At 46.7% G+C, this 17,769-nt stretch overlaps 1 protein-coding gene across 7 annotated transcripts in view; it reads left to right on the top strand.

The window, feature by feature from the left end:
* The window catches only part of TRPM2 (transient receptor potential cation channel subfamily M member 2), a 67,477-nt gene that overhangs the window by 17,949 nt on the left and 31,759 nt on the right, over positions 1–17,769 (top strand). For 6 of the 7 annotated variants that reach the window (XR_008319396.1, XR_008319395.1, XM_053309212.1 and 3 more), the window contains 10 exons: positions 803–983; positions 2,488–2,549; positions 3,430–3,630; positions 5,775–5,877; positions 6,691–6,812; positions 9,475–9,825; positions 10,493–10,630; positions 11,648–11,777; positions 15,401–15,546; positions 17,583–17,695. Coding sequence is in view for 5 of the 7 variants with exons in the window: in XM_053309212.1 (XP_053165187.1) it covers positions 803–983; positions 2,488–2,549; positions 3,430–3,630; positions 5,775–5,877; positions 6,691–6,812; positions 9,475–9,825; positions 10,493–10,630; positions 11,648–11,777; positions 15,401–15,546; positions 17,583–17,695 (1,547 nt within the window). In the remaining 2 variants the exon portion in view is untranslated. Of the gene's footprint in view, positions 1–802; positions 984–2,487; positions 2,550–3,429; positions 3,631–5,774; positions 5,878–6,690; positions 6,813–9,474; positions 9,826–10,492; positions 10,631–11,647; positions 11,778–14,177; positions 15,369–15,400; positions 15,547–17,582; positions 17,696–17,769 lie in introns of those variants that run through there. The other variant, XM_053309217.1, reaches the window with a different exon arrangement.

Below are 17,769 nucleotides of genomic sequence, written 5' to 3'. Positions count from 1 at the left end.
AATAAAGGCTAGAGGGGGAAACAGAGAGGTGAGAGAGACTGTGAGACCTGTTATAACAAGGGACAACACAGCACTGCCTCTTGCAGAGTGGGAAGGGTTGTAACATTTATTTTGGTGCCAGAAAAATATTTGTCTGCACTGTTGGGAATTCTCTCTGGTAGGAGAAACCCTCTTTCATTATAGCAGAGTGCACAGAGGCACAACACAGTGGAATTTAGTTAAGGCATGCGTGTATGCTGAGAGTAAAATAACTTGGAGCCAGTTCATAGTTTCAAATAAATATATATGGCATTTATTAGAGAACTCCATTCTAGATAGGAAAGTGAGGAGTTAGGATCTCTAATCTATCTATCTAGCTGGATGCAGATGGATTCTGCATCTCTGCACACATGGTGCAGGGAGAGGAGCTTGCATGTTGCAAGGTAGAAGGAACAGGAAGAGAAAGGGAGAGAGGAAGTGCAAAGCAGGAAGGAAGTTAGTTAGTCCCTAAGAGTAGCAATCTACATTCCAAAGGGATAATGTCAGAGCAGTAGAGAAGGGATGACCAATGTCTTGACCCTCTAGACTCACTAGTCTGTCCTCCACTGTCTTTGAGACAAGAGACAGCGCAAAGTTCTTCACTTCCAACATGCACAACAGAATGCATGTTATCCTTTCAAAAGATCTCTAGTTCTTTTGCAGAAAGATTTTAATGAAATCTGGTATGCACAAAGCCATACCCAGATAAGGCCAGGGCCTCAATAACTAGGTCTTCTGTCAATTTGTGCCTGCCTAATTCTCCCCACCCCCTTGATATTTGCAGGGTAGCTTCCCAGCTGAATACGTACTGGATGAGGAGAGCCAAGGGAACCTCTCTTGCCTGGACAGTAATCACTCACACTTCATCCTGGTGGATGATGGGACACATGGGAAATATGGCGTGGAGATCCCTTTGAGGACCAGACTTGAGAAGTTTATTTCGGAACAAACCAAGGTGAAAGGAGGTAATAGCAACACAAGATAAGGGCATCTTGTTGCTGAGAAACATCTAGGGCTGAATATTCCATAACACTGGAATGTTCGTTGCATCCTGCCATCCTGCTAGGCCCACTTAACTTCCAAGGCTGGGCTAGACTGAGTTCATTTCTGCCAACCAAACTGTACATTTATGCATATTCCCATTAGGTATTGCTGGTGTCAGTTGAAATATATAGACCATTGTCAATATAAGTGCACTTGTTGTTAGCACATTGTTTCAAGGTGATTTGAATCTTGCGATGTGTAAGCAATATGTGAGGAACCACAATAAAGACACGCACACGCACGCACACACCACCACTGATCCCTAACAGGAGTGCTCCTCCTAGTCAGCCCTCCAGTGAGCCTGGAACAGCAACCCTGGATTTCCTGCATTGAGAAGGGGTTGGACTAGACGGCCTACAAGGTTCTCTCCAACTCTATGATTTTTCTTTGTGGGTGGCTCATTTTGCTTACAAAGTGACTGGCATGGGGATAACCATTTTGCTATAAGAAGGGATGATGATGATGATGATGATGATGATGATGATGATGATGTCATTTTTATTATAAGGCATAATTGGGACGCTGCTGCTTTTGGAAGTGGAAGGGTGGACCTGCAGTTTTGGCCTCTGTTTTCTATAGTATGTAATTTCTTCCATGGGATTCTGCAGTCTGGACTGGAGAAGGAGACTTCTTGTGTCTGATGCCAAATTATTTGTGTCAGTATAATGCCTACTAAAGTGTGCCATCAAGCCAATTTTGACTCCTGGCACCCACAGAGCCCTGTGGTTTTCTTTTGGTAGAATACAGGAGGCGTTTACCATTGCCTCCTCCCACATAGTATGAGATGATGCCTTTCAGCATCTTCCTATATCGCTGCTGCCCGATATAGGACCAGCGGGGATTTGAACTGGCAACCTTCTGCTTGTTAGTCAAGCATTTCCCCGCTGCGCCACTTAAGGTGACATAATGCCTACTGTTGTGACATTGTGACATAATAGAATGCAGGACAAGTGAAGGGAGAGGGACAGAAGGTTGAGAAAGATCAAGGAGAGGAAAAGTCCATTGGTGACAGTTGCAGGGAGAATGGAAGCTAAGGAGAAGATGGTGAGGGAGAGGAGAAAGTGAATAAGACATGAGAAAGTAGAGGAACAGTTAATAATAGATTCTAAAGAACTTTGTATGATGTCTGCCATTCACTGAGTGAAAAGACAACTGACACAGTCAACAGTGGTTTGGGTTGGGTCATTTGTGGGTTTGGTTGATGTTTGCTTATTGTTAATACATTTAAATTAATTGGTTGTGTTAATTGATTTTAATCTATAAGTATTCACTAGACTCCAGAGTGATTGCCGATCTTCCTTCATAACTGAGAACTATGTGCTTACAAGAGCCCTGGGATGATGGGCACCAGCAGGAAAGGAAGGATGGGGTTGTCTCTAATACCTGAGTGCATGTGGAACTGACGAAGCTTTTATTTCCTCACAGGGGTTGCCATCAAGATACCAATCGTTTGTGTAGTACTGGAGGGTGGCCCTGGCACTCTTGATGTAAGTACTCTGTGGGGCATGAGCTCAACTGATTTTAATTAATTTTTTTTAAAGCACATTTTGGATGTTTGTGTGAAATTGCTGCACTCCATCAGGGTGTATATTCCTAAAACATGCTCTCCTCCTCTCCTTGACAAATCAAAGTGGATACACAGACTTCTGACTTGCACTTTTATTTTACAAGTGGCAAAAATACTCTGTCTGCAAGTCCTTCATATCTCCTGCTACACAAAGTGTTTACTCTGAAATGATCACTGTTAATTCTCTCACATTTAAGCAGGGATCTACGTGATGCCAGCAACATATCATTGCTAACTGGAAAATGAAAATTCTATGTGTGTGTGGGCGGTGGTGGGGAGTATGGAACAGTAGCACAGTCTTCCCAAGCATAGAGGACCATATTGCTACTCATCCATCTTTTTGAAGAAGCGTGGTTTTGATGTGTGCAATGGCATTTCATGAGGTGGTTGCCTTATCTCTTCACTTCCCTACCTATGTGCACCTGCACCATTACATTTCTAGTTACCTTCCGCTCCATTTTAGCAGCAGAGCATCTCCAGGTAGGGCTGAAAAATACCCCCATTTGAAACTCTGGAGATCTGCTGCCAATCAGTGCAAGTTCTGTAGACAATACTGAGCCAGATGGGCCAATGGTCTGAATTCAGTAGAAAGCTACTTTCTGTATTCCTACCATCTCATTCTACAGCTCTAAAATTCCCAGCAATACCATTGATTGATTGAGTGCCGTCAAGTTGGTGTCGACTCTTAGCGACCACATAGATAGATTCTCTCCAGGACGATCTGTCTTCAATACCATAGCATAATTGAATTCCATGAGAATTGGGTTCAAATACAGACAGACTTCTATTCTGTTCTATAGACCATCTACAATGCAGTCACCAACGGCACTCCTTGTGTGATCGTGGAAGGCTCGGGACGTGTGGCTGATGTCCTTGCTCAAGTGGCTAATTTGCCCATTTCCAAAATAACCATCTCCCGGATTCAGAAAAAACTGAGCACATTCTTCAAGGACAGCTATGAGCAGTTCACTGAAAGTAAGATTGTGGAGTGGACCAAAAAGGTAAGGCAAACAGCCCCTGTATTAATATTAATATTAATATTAATATTAATATTACTGGTGTTCATTGCGGAATTTGGCTAAATATATGCAATTTGTGAACCTGTTAATGACACTAGGAATTACATGTCAGTGAATGGGGAATATGAATTATTATTTCTGCTTCCTCTCTGGGCACTTACAAGATGGCTGCTGCATTTCCACAGTCCCTGAGAGAGACATTGCTCAGCATTTCATGGGTTATTTTAGAAACTTATGACTAGGATGAGAAGCAAGAGAACCCACCTGTCCATTATATGGGAGGAGCCCATATAGTTTAGCATATGGGCTATGAGTGTGACCCAGGTTCAACTCTTAACTCACCTATGAATCCACTGACTGACACATGCACAGTGTTGGAGTGACAGTATAATGTTGCATTTGTGCAGCTGTGCAAGAGTGCTCTTGTCGAAACACAAAAATTGTGCAAAATGCAGTCACATGAAAGTGTGCCCATTATTTCCAGTGGACGCACTATCCTGCAATCTTGTGTGCTCAATAGTGTGCCCACCAGAAATAATGGGTGCACTATTGCACACTGTATTTATGTGCAAGTGTGACAAAACACAGATCCCCCTCTTAGCTCAAGAATGCCTGATACTTCCACCCCGCCCTGAGTGCTCTGAATGGGAGACATTCCTCCCTTTTGTTACTAAGTGAGCACAATCCTTGCTTTTGTCACTGAAGAGACAGACGCATCAATCTCTAGTCATCAACCCTTTTTCACAATAGGTGACCAGCTCAGACCAGGCCTGCCTTCAGACATGTAAGTCTGAGGACCCATTAAGGAGGAGGAACCTCCAGTTTGGAGGGGAAGCCTCAACCCTGGATTGGCCTAAAACCAGTGTTACATCAGAGATATGCTGACTCTTTTCACGGGATCCAAGACAGTCTGTCTCTGAAAGAGTGGGAAAGCCTTCCCTCTCTTTAATCATTTTGTCATCAGTCCAGTCATGAGTTGCGAGTACCACTGGTACTGGACTACTGGTGTCCAGAAAGGGAGATGCTGTCGAGATTAATACTCTCTCAGCCAAGGACCCGCCTACTGCTAGACTGGTAAAACCCAGTGCTAGTTAATGTTTTTGTATTTTCTTTTGAATTCCTGTGTGCCTTTCTTTACTCCCCCTTTCCCTCAATTCCTTATTCTGTGTGCAACCCTTTTTAAAAAAATCATATACTTATAAATGGCTTAAGTCTGATTTAAAAGAATCTGGAGGGTTACTTGAAAAACTCTTCCCCATGTGCCTTGTAAGGTCACGTGCTACTGATGAGTTTAGATTAATATACTGTTTGTCTAGAGCTGGATTGTGTGGGCTCAGGCTGTAAGTCCCAAGCCAGACAGTTCTAGGCTGCTGAAGCCATGTCTGAGCCTGGTCAGTGTCTTGGGATCAGTCTTCAGCTGTGGCAGCCTACTCTGAAGGAGTGGCATTCTCTTAAATTGGGATCAGAGCAATCTCTCTTACTGAGATCCCAGGAAAGCATAGAATAACCCCTGGTCTGCTTCAGCAAGTTTTACACTTGCACAGTGTTCTTGCACAATTGTGCAAATGCAACATTACACTGTCATTCTAACATGCACAGTATGTCAGCCACCGTTACCTTAAACAGACATTACGTTGTATATGCATACAAGGGTCTGTACACATATGCCTGTGTTTGTGTGAATGACTGTACATCCATTCATTTTTTAAAAATGAACCTGGGTACAGGCTCCCTTAAATGCAGGGTGTAGATAAAAAGTGTACTACCATAAATGTGTTGAGCATAATGTATGAATATGTGCCTGTGCATACAGATCTGTACATGAATACACTGCATAGATATGTACATGCAAACTGTACTCACTTTGTACATAACAGAGAACTTATTGTGTGAATAGAACTTTAGGCAAGCTGCTGTTTGCTTTGCCTGAGAACCATCCCCCAACATAGGAATAATACTGACCTAACTTACAGGAATGTTGAAAGGTTTATTTAGGATATATATATATATATAACTGGAAACTTCATCTTGATAGCGTAGAGAAGAACCAATTCCCAGCAGGCTGAGAGCATGGCAAGGAATGGGCTCCTGCATCCTCACACTTGCTTCTCTGGCTTTTCTTGCAGATCCAGGATATTGTGCGGAACAGGCAGCTCCTGACCATATTCAGGGAAGGCAAAGATGGGCAGCAGGATGTTGACGTGGCCATTCTTCAAGCAATGCTCAAAGGTAAGAAGCGCAGTCACGGTGGGTGTTGAGGAGCTGCTGATGAGTTCAGTTAGTTAAGTTAGTGGCATTGCATCACGGTGATGGCCCCCCTTAGGACAGTCCCCTGTTCCAAAATGTAGTACTGTGTGTGTGTGTGTGTGTGTGTGTGTGTGTGTGTGTGTGTGTGTGTGAGAGAGAGAGAGAGAGAAAGAGAGAGAGAGAGAGAGAGAGAGAGCGCTTAGATGCAACCTACCTTTTAGTATTTACCTCCATCCAAATTGCGAGGAGCAGCAGTACACCTGATCACCATAAGCAATGGTCAGAATGCAGCCTAAAATTGTATCCTGAGCCCATGTAACCACCTGTGAACATGTGAGATTTGAACAAAGCCTAGAAGGGTGAAGAGAGATCTGATACAGAAATGATTTATTGATTTGAAGGTAACTGCAGTTATTTTTAAAAATACAGTGAAATAACCATTACAATTTAATAATCATATAGTAAAAGCAAATTGAAATGGCTCCATGCCTGCCTGTTTAACACAGCCATTAAAAATAAATGTAAACAAAAAGTCTTTGGTTCCTGGATAATGCTCAGAGAGTATTGCTGAATATGGTAATAGAGGATAATTTTCACTAAGCACAGGTATTTGCAGAAGGATGACCACAAGGCTGAACCAGGGTCTCCTTTTCACTGCAAATTACTTGTTTATTTTCCCTGTTCCCCACTCTACCACTTTTAATTTCTGGATGCATAGAGAACAAATAAATAAATAAATGTTAGTCAGTTGCATCCTACTTTCTCTCCTTTCCTTGTTTATGCCCCTGTTTGCAGCTTCCCGCTATCGTGATCACTTTGGCCATGAGAACTGGGACCACCAGCTGAAGCTTGCAGTGGCATGGAATAGGGTGGATATTGCCCGGAGTGAGATTTTCACTGATGATCATGAATGGAAGGTGTGTGTGTGTGTGTGTGTGTATGTATACAGCGTGGTGGGGCTTTTGGTAACATATTGGCAATGAGCATGTTCCTTTTCTGCCTGCATCATAAGAACAGCCCTGCTGGATCAGGCCCAAGGCAGCCCATCTAGTCCAGCATCCTGTTTCGCACAGCGGCCTACCAATGGTCCATCATTGGAGCAGGGACCAGAAGTATCAGGCTTGTATGACTGCATGCATGCTGATGGGATGTGAACCCTAATAACAACTGGCCAACATGACAGGCAGCCCTACACCAACGTTAGGGCCTCACTGGGGCTACTGTGCAACTTGAAAGGCAGCCATGACAGTGTAGTATGATGGGGCTGCTGTGGAATGGCTCGAAACCACTTCCAGGGAGTTGTGCATGACTGCCTGAAAGTAGTGAGCAGTCACGGGCAGTCACGCAGGAGCACTGCGTGATTGCCTGAAAGTAGTTTTACTTTGTTCTGCAGTAGCGCCATATTCCACCAGGGCTGCCTTTCAAGTTACGCAGCAGCCAGGTGAGTCCCTGACTTCAGTGAAGGGCTGCCCACCATGTCGGCCAGCTATGTATACTGGGCTGCTTCTAGTTGTCTTTGACACCTTTATCTGGTGTTCAGAGTCAAGGTTGTTCATGTAAACCTTTCCTGACCTTAGACAGATTTCCTATGACCATAGATTTCCTATCCTACAACAAAGGAACAATGTCATCTGGACTGACCTGCAGACAAGGAAAGGAAATAAGTTTATTTCCCTCCAGGGGTGTAGCAAGGTTGGAGTGGGCCTAGAGACAAGATTTTAAAAGAGGGGTTTGGATAACTTCATGGAGGAGAGGTCTGTCAACGGCTACTAGTTGGAGGGCTATATGCCACCTCCAGCCTCAAAGGCACGATGCCTCTGAGTACCAGTTGCAGCGGAGTTGAGGGGTGCCCTCAACTCCTGCTTGTAGGCTTCCAGCAGCATCTGGTGCGTCACTGTGCAAAACAGGATGCTGGCCTAGATGGGCCTTGGGCCTGATCCAGCAGGGCTGTTCTTATGTTCTTATGTAGGAAGTGGTGGTGGGTAAGGCAGCTGGCATTGTCAACATTGTCCATCCATACTTGTCCCTTAGGGTAGCGTGCTGAGGGAAGACTCTTACGGTTGGTCCTTCATGTATCCATCACATCCTGTTAGAGAGGAAACAGCTATGCTCTGTCAGCATCAGTGAGGCCTGCTTGCTTGCTTGCTTAGAGCTGCTGCCACTTTCCACATTTTGCTGAGGTGTAAATGTGGGCTAAATGGAATAAACATCTGAACTTCTGCTGGCTGTAGGCCTGTGCAGATATTTGGCTCTGAATAGTCAAAGTTGAGTAATCTGCACAGTTTGCTGGCACCTGTGGAGGCAGCTGTTCCCACAACTCACCTGTGCACAGTGCTGTGCTGCTCCCTGTGCCAGTGGAGCCTTTAAAAAGAAATGGAGCCCTGCCAAACCCCAATGACATCTGGAAAGGCACCTGGGGAGTGCTGGGAAGTGGAATCCTCTTCATTGCTTTCCCCATAGAGCTCAGTGGCGCCTCCATAATGACATAGAAAAGCCCTGCTGGATCAGGCCCAAGGCCTATCTAACCCAACATCCGGTTTCCTACAGTGGCCCACCAGATGCCTCCGGGAAGCCCACGGGCAAGAGCTGAGGGCATGCCCTGTCTGCTACTGTTACTTCCCTGCAACTGTTATTTAGAGGCATCTTGCCTCTGAGACTGGAGGTGGCCTATAGCTCTCAGACTAGTAGTCATTGATAGACCTGTCCTCCATGAATATCTAAACCTCTCTTAAAGCCATCCAGGCTGTTGGCTGTCACTACATCTTGTGGCAGAGAATTCCATAGGTTGAGTATACATTGTGTGAAAAAGTACTTCCTTTGGTTGGTCCTAAATTTCTTGGCAATAAGTTTCATAGAAACCCCTGGTTCTAGTGTTATGAGAGAGGGAGAAAAAATTATCTCTATCAACTTTCTTTACACCATGCATGATTGTATTAGACCTCTATCATGTCTGCCCTCAGTTGTCGTCTTCCTAAACTAAAAAGCCTTGCCTTGTAAGGAAGGTGCTCCAGGCCCCTGATCATTTTGACTGCCCTCTTCTGCACCTTTTCCACTTCTACGATGTCCTTAAGATATGGTGAGCAGAACTGTATGCAGTACTCCAAATGTGGCTGCACCATAGTTTTGTATAAGGGCATTATGATATTAGCAGTTTCATTTTTAAACTCCTTCCTAATGACATCAATATCATTGATGTTCCCAGACATCCATGGGGCTTCACAGGGCTCAATTTCTCTTTAAGGGGCTCCACCAGCATGGGGTACAGCACAGCACTGGCTTATGATGGGGTACAGCACTGTGCACAGGTGAATGGTCACCTCTGCACAGTGCCAGCAGGGCTGTACAGATTATTCGGCATCAACTATTCAGAGCTGAATATTTGCACAGGCCTAGCTGGCTGGGCTAATGTTGCTGCCCTTAACTGAGGCTACTCTAACTCTTGCATGCTTCTTCCTCCCTCCCTTTGGGCTTCTGTTCCTTACTCCCTTTCCCTGCTCCCATGTCATGGGGAGGACAGCCTGTGCCATACCGCTCTGTGCTGATGCTGTCTCTCTTCCGGATTCTTTTCGTGGCAAACAGCCCTCTGAACTGCACCCAATGATGGCAGCTGCCTTGATAGCCAACAAGCCGGAATTTGTGAAGTTGTTTCTGGAGCAAGGTGTGCGCCTGAAGGAGTTTGTTACCTGGGATACCCTGATCTACCTCTATGAAAATCTGGCGACCTCCAGTGTCTTTCATGGGAAACTTCAGAAAGTGTTGCTGGAGGAGAAGGAGCGTTCAGCCTTCTCCAAAGTGCCAGGGATCCAGCTGCACCATGTGTCCCAGGTGCTGAGGGAACTGTTGGGAGACTTCACACAGCAGCTGTACCCCAAGCCGAAGAACACTGAGCGACACCGTCTCTCCATTGCCGTGCCCCATATCAAGCTCAATGTAATGTATTTCTGCATGCTAGTATTTCCTCTCATGGAACCCCACCTTCATCATGGGACTTCTCGACCTTTCCTACCACAGGGCCCCTTTACTCTCATATTAGGGCCTTTCTCCTTCTCTAACAGTGGTCCTGCCCCAAATCTGATCCTTGTTAAACTAGACTTGTGGGCAGCCCTTAAATCACTATGCTTTCCTGCCATTTGTTTGCAGTAGCACCAGAAGCCAAAAGAGGCAGAGTCTATATTGGGCATATCTTTTCCTGGCGTCTAGGACCTTTAGATTATAATGTTTATTATCCTAGAGCTCTAACCCCTGGTGCAAACCTGTGACCCCATTTGTGCTTTGCATCTGTGAGCTCTGCATCCAAGCCCGTTTCCTGCAAGATTGTCCAGATTTGTTCCAAGGCTGAAAGTGGGCAGGCAGAAGCTAATATCCTCCAAATTGCCATCTCCCCCTGCTGCAGTTCCGACTCTGATTGCCTCCCACAGCTGCTATTTAAAAAGCAAAAGGGGGGATTACAAGGGCAAACTGCAATTTTAATGTAACATGTCACTTGGCCATTTGTTTTATTATATTCATACCATGCTTATACTGGTTTGCATCAGACAAGGTGCCAGACAATTTTCTGTTGCCAGCCTTCATAAACATTTCCCTTTACCTTCTGTAGGTACAAGGTGTGAGTCTTCGATCCCTCTACAAACGTTCTGCTGGCCGTGTCACATTCACCATGGATCCAGTGAGGGACTTGCTCATCTGGGCCATTGTCCAAAACCGCAAGGAATTGGCCGACATCATCTGGGCCCAGGTAAAGTCTTCCTATCTCAGCTGTCTCCAAACATGACTGGAACTTGTGGAACTCTCTGCCACAGGATGTGGTGACAGCCAACAACCTGGATGGCTTTAAGAGGGGTCTGGATGACTTCATGGAGGAGAGGTCTATCAATGGCTACTAGTCGGAGGGCTGTGGGCCACCTCCAGCATCAAGGGCAGGGTGCCTCTGAGTACCAGCTGCAGGGGAGTAATGGCAGGAGAGAGGGCACGCCCTCAACTCCTGTCTGTGGCTTCCAGTGGCATCTGGTGGGCCACTGTGCGAAACAGGATGCTGGACTAGATGGGCCTTGGGCCTGATCCAGTAGGGCTGTTCTTATGTTCTTATGTTCTTACTGTATTCAGCTAATATAGCTTCATGATGGAGGCTTCAGTTTGAGAAACAGAACTTTGTAAATGGCCCTGAACCCTACCAGAAACTTTAGGCCAGAGATCTTTACTACCCTTGCTAACAACAGTCGCATTGTGTGGGGATTATGAGGGAGCATCGTCAGCAATGTTTCAGTACAAGCCAAGAAAAGGGACTGTGGTCTAGTTCTTACGAGATGGTAAACCTGCATCTTGTTTACCACCTTAGTACAAACTGCTGGCCAGGGCTTCCGAGACTGAATGCCCCTCCATTTAATTTAATAAAATCCCTTCCCACAGGAAAGTGTGCTAGATTTCTGTTTGTTGGAAGTGCCTCCTTTACCCTCACTTCTGATAGAGTGGAGCAAATTATTTTTGCATGAAGCAGCAGTGAATCATATGCCTCCACATGCAGACTTCAGTGGTACAGCCCAGAAACAGATTTATTGCCTCAGTGAGAAGTTATAGAGCATAGAGAAGTCCATGAAGCAGGGAGCACAGAGATGTCTGCAGACGCTGAGAAGAAAGGGTGATCTGTGCTGAAGGAGCAGCCTCGTTTTCAAAAACACAGGACCGTTGAAGGTGACAAGGTGAACCTGGGATCAGAAGTATCATGTTCTTGTTAACCTGAGTCCTTTTGCTTCAGAGCCAGGACTGCATTGCAGGTGCTTTGGCCTGCAGCAAGATGCTGAAGGAGTTGTCCAAGGAGGAAAATGACACAGACAGCACAGACGAAATGCTGATTCTGGCAGAGGAATACGAGCATCGAGCTGTTGGTGAGTCAGGGCTGGATTGTGAGGCCCCAGATCTGGACTGATGAGCAATGTAAGGCTCATCCTTCTGAACAGAGAGCAGCACTTCCACTTCCTGGGCGGATACTTTCCTGATTAATTGTCTATACTACATTGGCTTTGTGCAGTTCCCAAGCCTCAGAAACCTCTTTAACAGCAGCTTACTGGAGGCTCTCCTGTAATTCTTACCTACGGACCTATTGCAGACCACCATGGTTTTATCACATGATGGGTTGAAGTAGCCAGTGTGGTGAACTGGTTAGAGCTGCCATTTCACCAATGATCTGAATAGCAGGTTTTCACTGTGAACAAACATCAGTAGCTGGATTTCAGCTATGTCTGTTTCCTAACTTAAATCCTTTCCATCCTAACACCTGGATCTGGCCCAGAAAGAAAGTGAATTTGGCAGGGTGGCTGTTTTTTGAAGGAGCCATTTAAGATAAATAGATTGAATCTGGTAGCCATTTGGGCCAGGCAGAGTCTTGCATAGTTTGACTTCCTGTCCTTCAAGGGGCAGGTGAGAGGAAGTCTGTCTGCTTCATGATTAGTTAGACAGCAGTGATGTCATGCATATAGGGTGTCATCGTTGGGGCCCAATGCAGACACTATGTGCACATTGGGAGTGGAAGAGAGAAGGTCAATTAGGTAGTTTTCCAGTTCAGACCATAGATTCCTGACTTGGGATTTCCAGTTCAGTGGGGGGAAGGTAGATGTTAATTATTAGTAGGGAGCAGTGTCTGAAGCGAATTGTCACTGCCTTAGTGTAATGCTTAAATGAAGGAAGTCTTGCTAATGTTGCACATGTGGTAGAAATTAGCATCTCCAGTCCACCTTTTGGTCTGCCCCATCCAGTACCAGCTTCTGTCCTTAATGAGTATGAGCTCAGTCTGTTGAGCGTTAGATCCTCAGTTATCCAGGTTTCCTGCACCATTATGATGTTGTGTTTGGAGATGTAGTCTGTGAAGGAGATGTCTCTGCAGCTGGCATGCCAGCCTGCCACATTCTAGGACAGAAGCGAAACCTTATGCTGGTCTCTTGAATGTCAGAGTGTAATTGGCTGGAGCCAATATGGGAGTTCCCAGTGGGTTATCCTGGGTAGAGGTGGGGTGAATGTGCAGCGCCCCTAGGTCGCTGAGAATATTCACGTGATTGGGTTCTGAAGAGGTGGGCTCCAAATGCATTCTAGGCCTCCTAGAAGTGGACTTCTGCGACTCTTGTAAAAATAGGAGTGGTGATGTGCATGCATGTTCTTGAGCTCTCAGCTCTGGGGTTGCCAAACCTCTCTCTGAGCATGCAGACTCCACAGAGGAAGCTGGCTACTCCTCCATCTCAGGAAAGCAGACTGGAGAGATTAGTCTGAAAGATTAATTAATCTTTTAATCAGATTTGTATTTTTATATTACAGCTGATATTTTAATTCTGTAATGTTTGTAGTATTGTTTTAACTTTTGTGTGAACCACCTTGAGATTGTTTTAATGAAAGGCAGTATAGAAATTTAACAATAAGTAAATTAGAGCAGTGACGTTGTCAAACTGGGGATCTTTGGCAAACAACGTTCCAGGGCCCATGGCAAAAAAGGCTGTGTCCCTGGGGTTTGCGTGTGGCGACTGCTGCTGCTGGGACGGTGAATACAATGTATGGGCCCCTTCCTCTGGGTAAAGTGTCCATATGCAAGGGTGTAGGTGGCTGTGTCTACTGTGGTTCCCCTAGTGTTGTGAGTGGCGGTTGCAACTCTTGGAGCTCTTGAGGTTATGCAGAGGATACTGGGGCCTTGTTTTGGGGGGCTGCTGTGCCTGTGGCTGGGGGAGTAGTGGTGGAGGCCCTTCCCCAATTCCTTGATTCCCAGGGCTTGCAAATAGTGGTAGGGGCTCTTGGGGTATAGTAGAGCTCTTGGTAGGGTCTCTTGGGGTATAGGAGGAATGAGTGTTCCTTCCTGAGGTTGCTGTAATTATGTGGTTTGCCTGGGGTTCTTCATCATCCGAGGGAAGCTTACATGGAGGGGTTGTAGACTGGGGTTGGGCGGATTCAGAGAAACTATCACTTTTTGTGTTGGGAGGTGTGGGGGAGGGGAACTCAGTGTTGTCCATTTTACTGTCACTGTCCTCTGAGCCTGAGGTAAAATTGTCAAAATTGACTGACAGCCTCCACCTTGGCCTGGATGGAGTTGCAGCCTTAGCCCTTAGGTTGGTTTGGGCACAAGCATCTGCAGTCTTGGGTCCTTCTGGAGTGACTTGTCGGGGTAAACGTCCATGTCGCTGTCAGTGGGCTCAGGTTCTGAGCAGGAGAGGAGGGTAATGGCTGCACTTTCTTTCAAACAGTGGCAAGTTGCATTATCTGTTCAGCAAGATCTGAATCTATGGAATTTTGAATTTCACTCTCTTCAGGCCAAAGAGGGTTAATCTGCTGTGTCTGGTGAAGTTTGGAGAAGTTGTTATTGGGATGTTTATTGAAGTCTGATCAAATTGCCTTGGAGGCCTTATCAGCAAGGTTAGTTTCAGAAGGAGAAATGTTATTCTTTTCTCTCTCTGGGAGCAGAGGCCAAACTGTGCAGTCTATGAAGACTCTTATGGCTCTAATATTGACGTTATGGAGGAGATGCCCCCACCCCCACAATCAAATAATTCTCAGAGAGATAGAGGGTTGAAAAAGGGAGAGTAAAATAAGTTTGATCTCCGGGAAGCTGGGTAAGAAATGGAAAGATTTCAAGTCTATATGTCTGGGTTGGCAAATTTAGGGAAAATGTTATTGCCTTGCGAGATGACCATTTTGGCACATTAAAGTGATTCATTGCAATTTGCAGCAGTACCTGAGATGTTTGAAGTACTCACGAGGAATTGACAGGGCAAATTGTTTTAGGAGGCCTTACTGGCATCTTGCGTGGGGATTTGGCAGAGGACCCATCTGGAAGAGGGGAGGGAGCTGTCTGGGTGTTGCCAAGGGCTAATTCATGGAGTTTATCTGGGTTTTTCTCCCCATGGTTTCCTTGTGATACTATATGAACACATCAGAGTCATGCCTGAGTTCGTCTATTTTTTTGCTGCTATGTTTTTTAGTGCCCTAGAATTTGAATAGTTGTTTCTGCCATTAGGAGGCAAGTGCTGCTTAGGTGTTCAGTAAGGAGTTCACAGCGAGGGCAGGGGAGGTCTGGCACTTTTAGATCCCTTGTCTCTATTCCAGAGGTTTTCTGGAACTGGCAAGGAAGCAGACTGATGTGATGCTGTCTTCCTTGTAGCAGGCTCCTTGGAGGAAGAGGGAGGGCTCTCCATGCCTAGGGCCGTAAATCTGTTCTCAATGAGAATTGCAGAGAAAGTCCTCATGGCTCCTTTCTGCTTGGTGGGAGGGAGATAGGAGTTGGTTCTCATCTGCTTCCCTGCCTTGGCTGAGTGGTGGTCCCTGTGATGGTCAGCATTTGGGCTGTTCCTAGTTCTTTTCTTGCCTTTGTTCATCATGGTTTTGCTTGGACATTTTGGCCCAGAAGGGATAAGGCTGCTTGAAGGCTGTTTGAAGGGCAGGAGCTCGTGAGTGGAGCTGCCAGCTTGTTGCCATCTTGGCCACTCCCCAATACTCCCCAAATAACAAATATCTCTAATCCCTGATGCTCTTCTAGGTGTCTTCACTGAATGTTACCGGAAGGATGAGGAAAGAGCCCAGAAGCTTCTGATCCGTGTCTCTGATGCTTGGGGGAAGACCACCTGCCTGCAACTAGCACTGGAGGCCAAAAATATGAACTTTGTGTCTCATGGGGGCATCCAGGTGTGATGTTGGTGACTTAGGGATCCTTCAGAAAACAACAAAACAAGTGTAGGGTGGGGTTGTTTTACCGGCACAAAACAAGCATAGGCAAGATGTCCTAAATAGATGGTTCTTATGCCATAGTTCACCTTATTCAGAAGGGATAGTGATGCTGGCAGCATGGGCGTAGCGTCCATTGGACAAGCAGGGACAAATGTCCCTGGGCCGAGAGGGTCAGGGGCCCCCCAAGGGGCCCCCAAGCAGCCTGCCCTGCTGCCGCCCCTGCCACATCACCTCTTTCCTGCCACCGCTTATCTTGGCCTCCAGGGGGTGGGGGTGAGCCTAGCGGAGCAGGCCACCCCACCCTCCCACCCACCCACCCCCGTCGCAGCAGCAACAGCGAGTGCTCTGGCTGACAAGCCTCTCTGGCCAAACTGCGCCTGTGCAGTTCAACTATGGACATCACATGCCTGTGATATCACAGGCATGCATATTCAAACTGCTCAAGTGCACAGGGCAGCCAGAGAGGCCCGCCAGCCACAGTGCCCGCCACTGCCGCCGCCACAGGGGGTGGCCTGCCCCTCTCAGCTCACCCCCTACATCCAGGAGGCCAAGAAGCAGTGGCGGGGCAGGGGCAGAAGCATTGTCGGGGGCAGCCGCCAGCCTAGGAGGTAGGAGCAGCGGCAGGGAGATGTTGGTTGCCCCACACCTTGCGTCTGACATCAGATGTAGGGGGCGTGGCTTAGGGCTCTGGGGCGCATGTGTGTGCTTTGCGCATGTGATGTTGGGGCCCTCTGCCCAGATTTTGTCCCCTGGCCCCCGGGGGTCTTACTTCACGCCTGGCTGGCAGAAGCTATGTATCCTCCCTCTTTTAATTAGAGCACCCATCTCAGCTGCTACTGCTACTGGAGGAACTTCAACCAACTACCCCCTTTCTTCGAAAGAGCACTGCCATTACACACATGCCACAATTGCTATGGCTGTTGCTTCAGGGATGGAAATGGTCACTCTCCCCTAACTAGACTTCCTGCCAACGGCTGCTGGGGGAACTTTGCCTGACTGCTCCTTTCCCTCTAAAAACTCCTGTGCCATTGTTGCGGCTGCTCCACTGAGGCAGAAGACCCACAGCTTGAACTTCAGGAATGCCATAGCAGAGAGAGGGCATTTTAGAATGGGAAATGGTAGAGAGTTGGCCAGGTAATGGAGAGGGTGGGGCTTCATCGTAAGACACAAAGCACATGGGAAGTGACACCTTCAAGCCAGCTGAAATGTTAACGCTACCTCTTTTCACACCAGTAAGACTGTGTTACAATGCCACAAGAAGCTTGCTACAAGCTAGCACTTTAAATAACCAGATGATACCTGGTGGTGGGGTGGGGGACCAGGAAAAGCACAGTTTGGGAGAAACATCTGGATTCTTGGGAAGAAATATATGAATGGTGTCAATTCTAGAGAAGAAAGGCTGATGTGGACACATCTTGAATCCTAGGTTACAGTCATGGAGTCAGACTGTCACAGCAGGGGCCGGGAAGCAGGTTGGGCTCTTTAGCCATGCCCTTCACAGGGCTTAGATCCTCCCATTAGCAACTCATTGAGATTCCCTGGTGCTTCCAATGCTTGGGTTCTCAACCCAGTACAACCATGCAGGCAGACCATGTTTGCATGCATCCTGTAGCATGCTGGGTCCTCAGGCCCACAAACAATGAAGCTTTTGCCTTACCAGAGCTTGTGACAGACATAGCACCCTCCTGTGTTTGCTTTGCCCTGTCCCCAAATACATACTTCTAGCAAAGTTTATTGTGTGGACCTAGTCCCCTAATGGAGGAGACTTGGTTGTGTGGATCCTTATATTCGATATGTTCTGTACTTGTGCCCACTTCTTTGCTGTAACTCTCACAGTGACCTCAGGTATACAGTGTTGCCTGCTGCCATATCTGCAAATTGATCCCCAAGTATGAACCATTGTCCACCTTCTGTCTGTGACCTTTTGCAGGACATAGAGAACATTCCCCAGCCTGCATTTACCTTGTTCCCATGATGTTCCTCTCCTGTTGCAGGCCTTTTTAACCAAAGTCTGGTGGGGAAAGCTGAGTGTTGATAATGGGATATGTCGGGTCATCATGTGCATGCTGTTCTTCCCCCTTCTCTACACTGGCCTCATCACTTTCAGGTACTTGCAGGCTTGGTTGTACAACATGGAGATCTCGCTCTCTTGTTTTTCCACTTTGGAAGGATGTCACACCT

Source organism: Hemicordylus capensis, chromosome 3 (genome assembly GCF_027244095.1).
Source record: "Hemicordylus capensis ecotype Gifberg chromosome 3, rHemCap1.1.pri, whole genome shotgun sequence".
NCBI classification, from domain to species: Eukaryota; Metazoa; Chordata; class Lepidosauria; order Squamata; family Cordylidae; genus Hemicordylus; species Hemicordylus capensis.
Note: the sequence above shows the minus strand (reverse complement) of the source record. Positions and strands in the feature narration are given on the sequence as shown.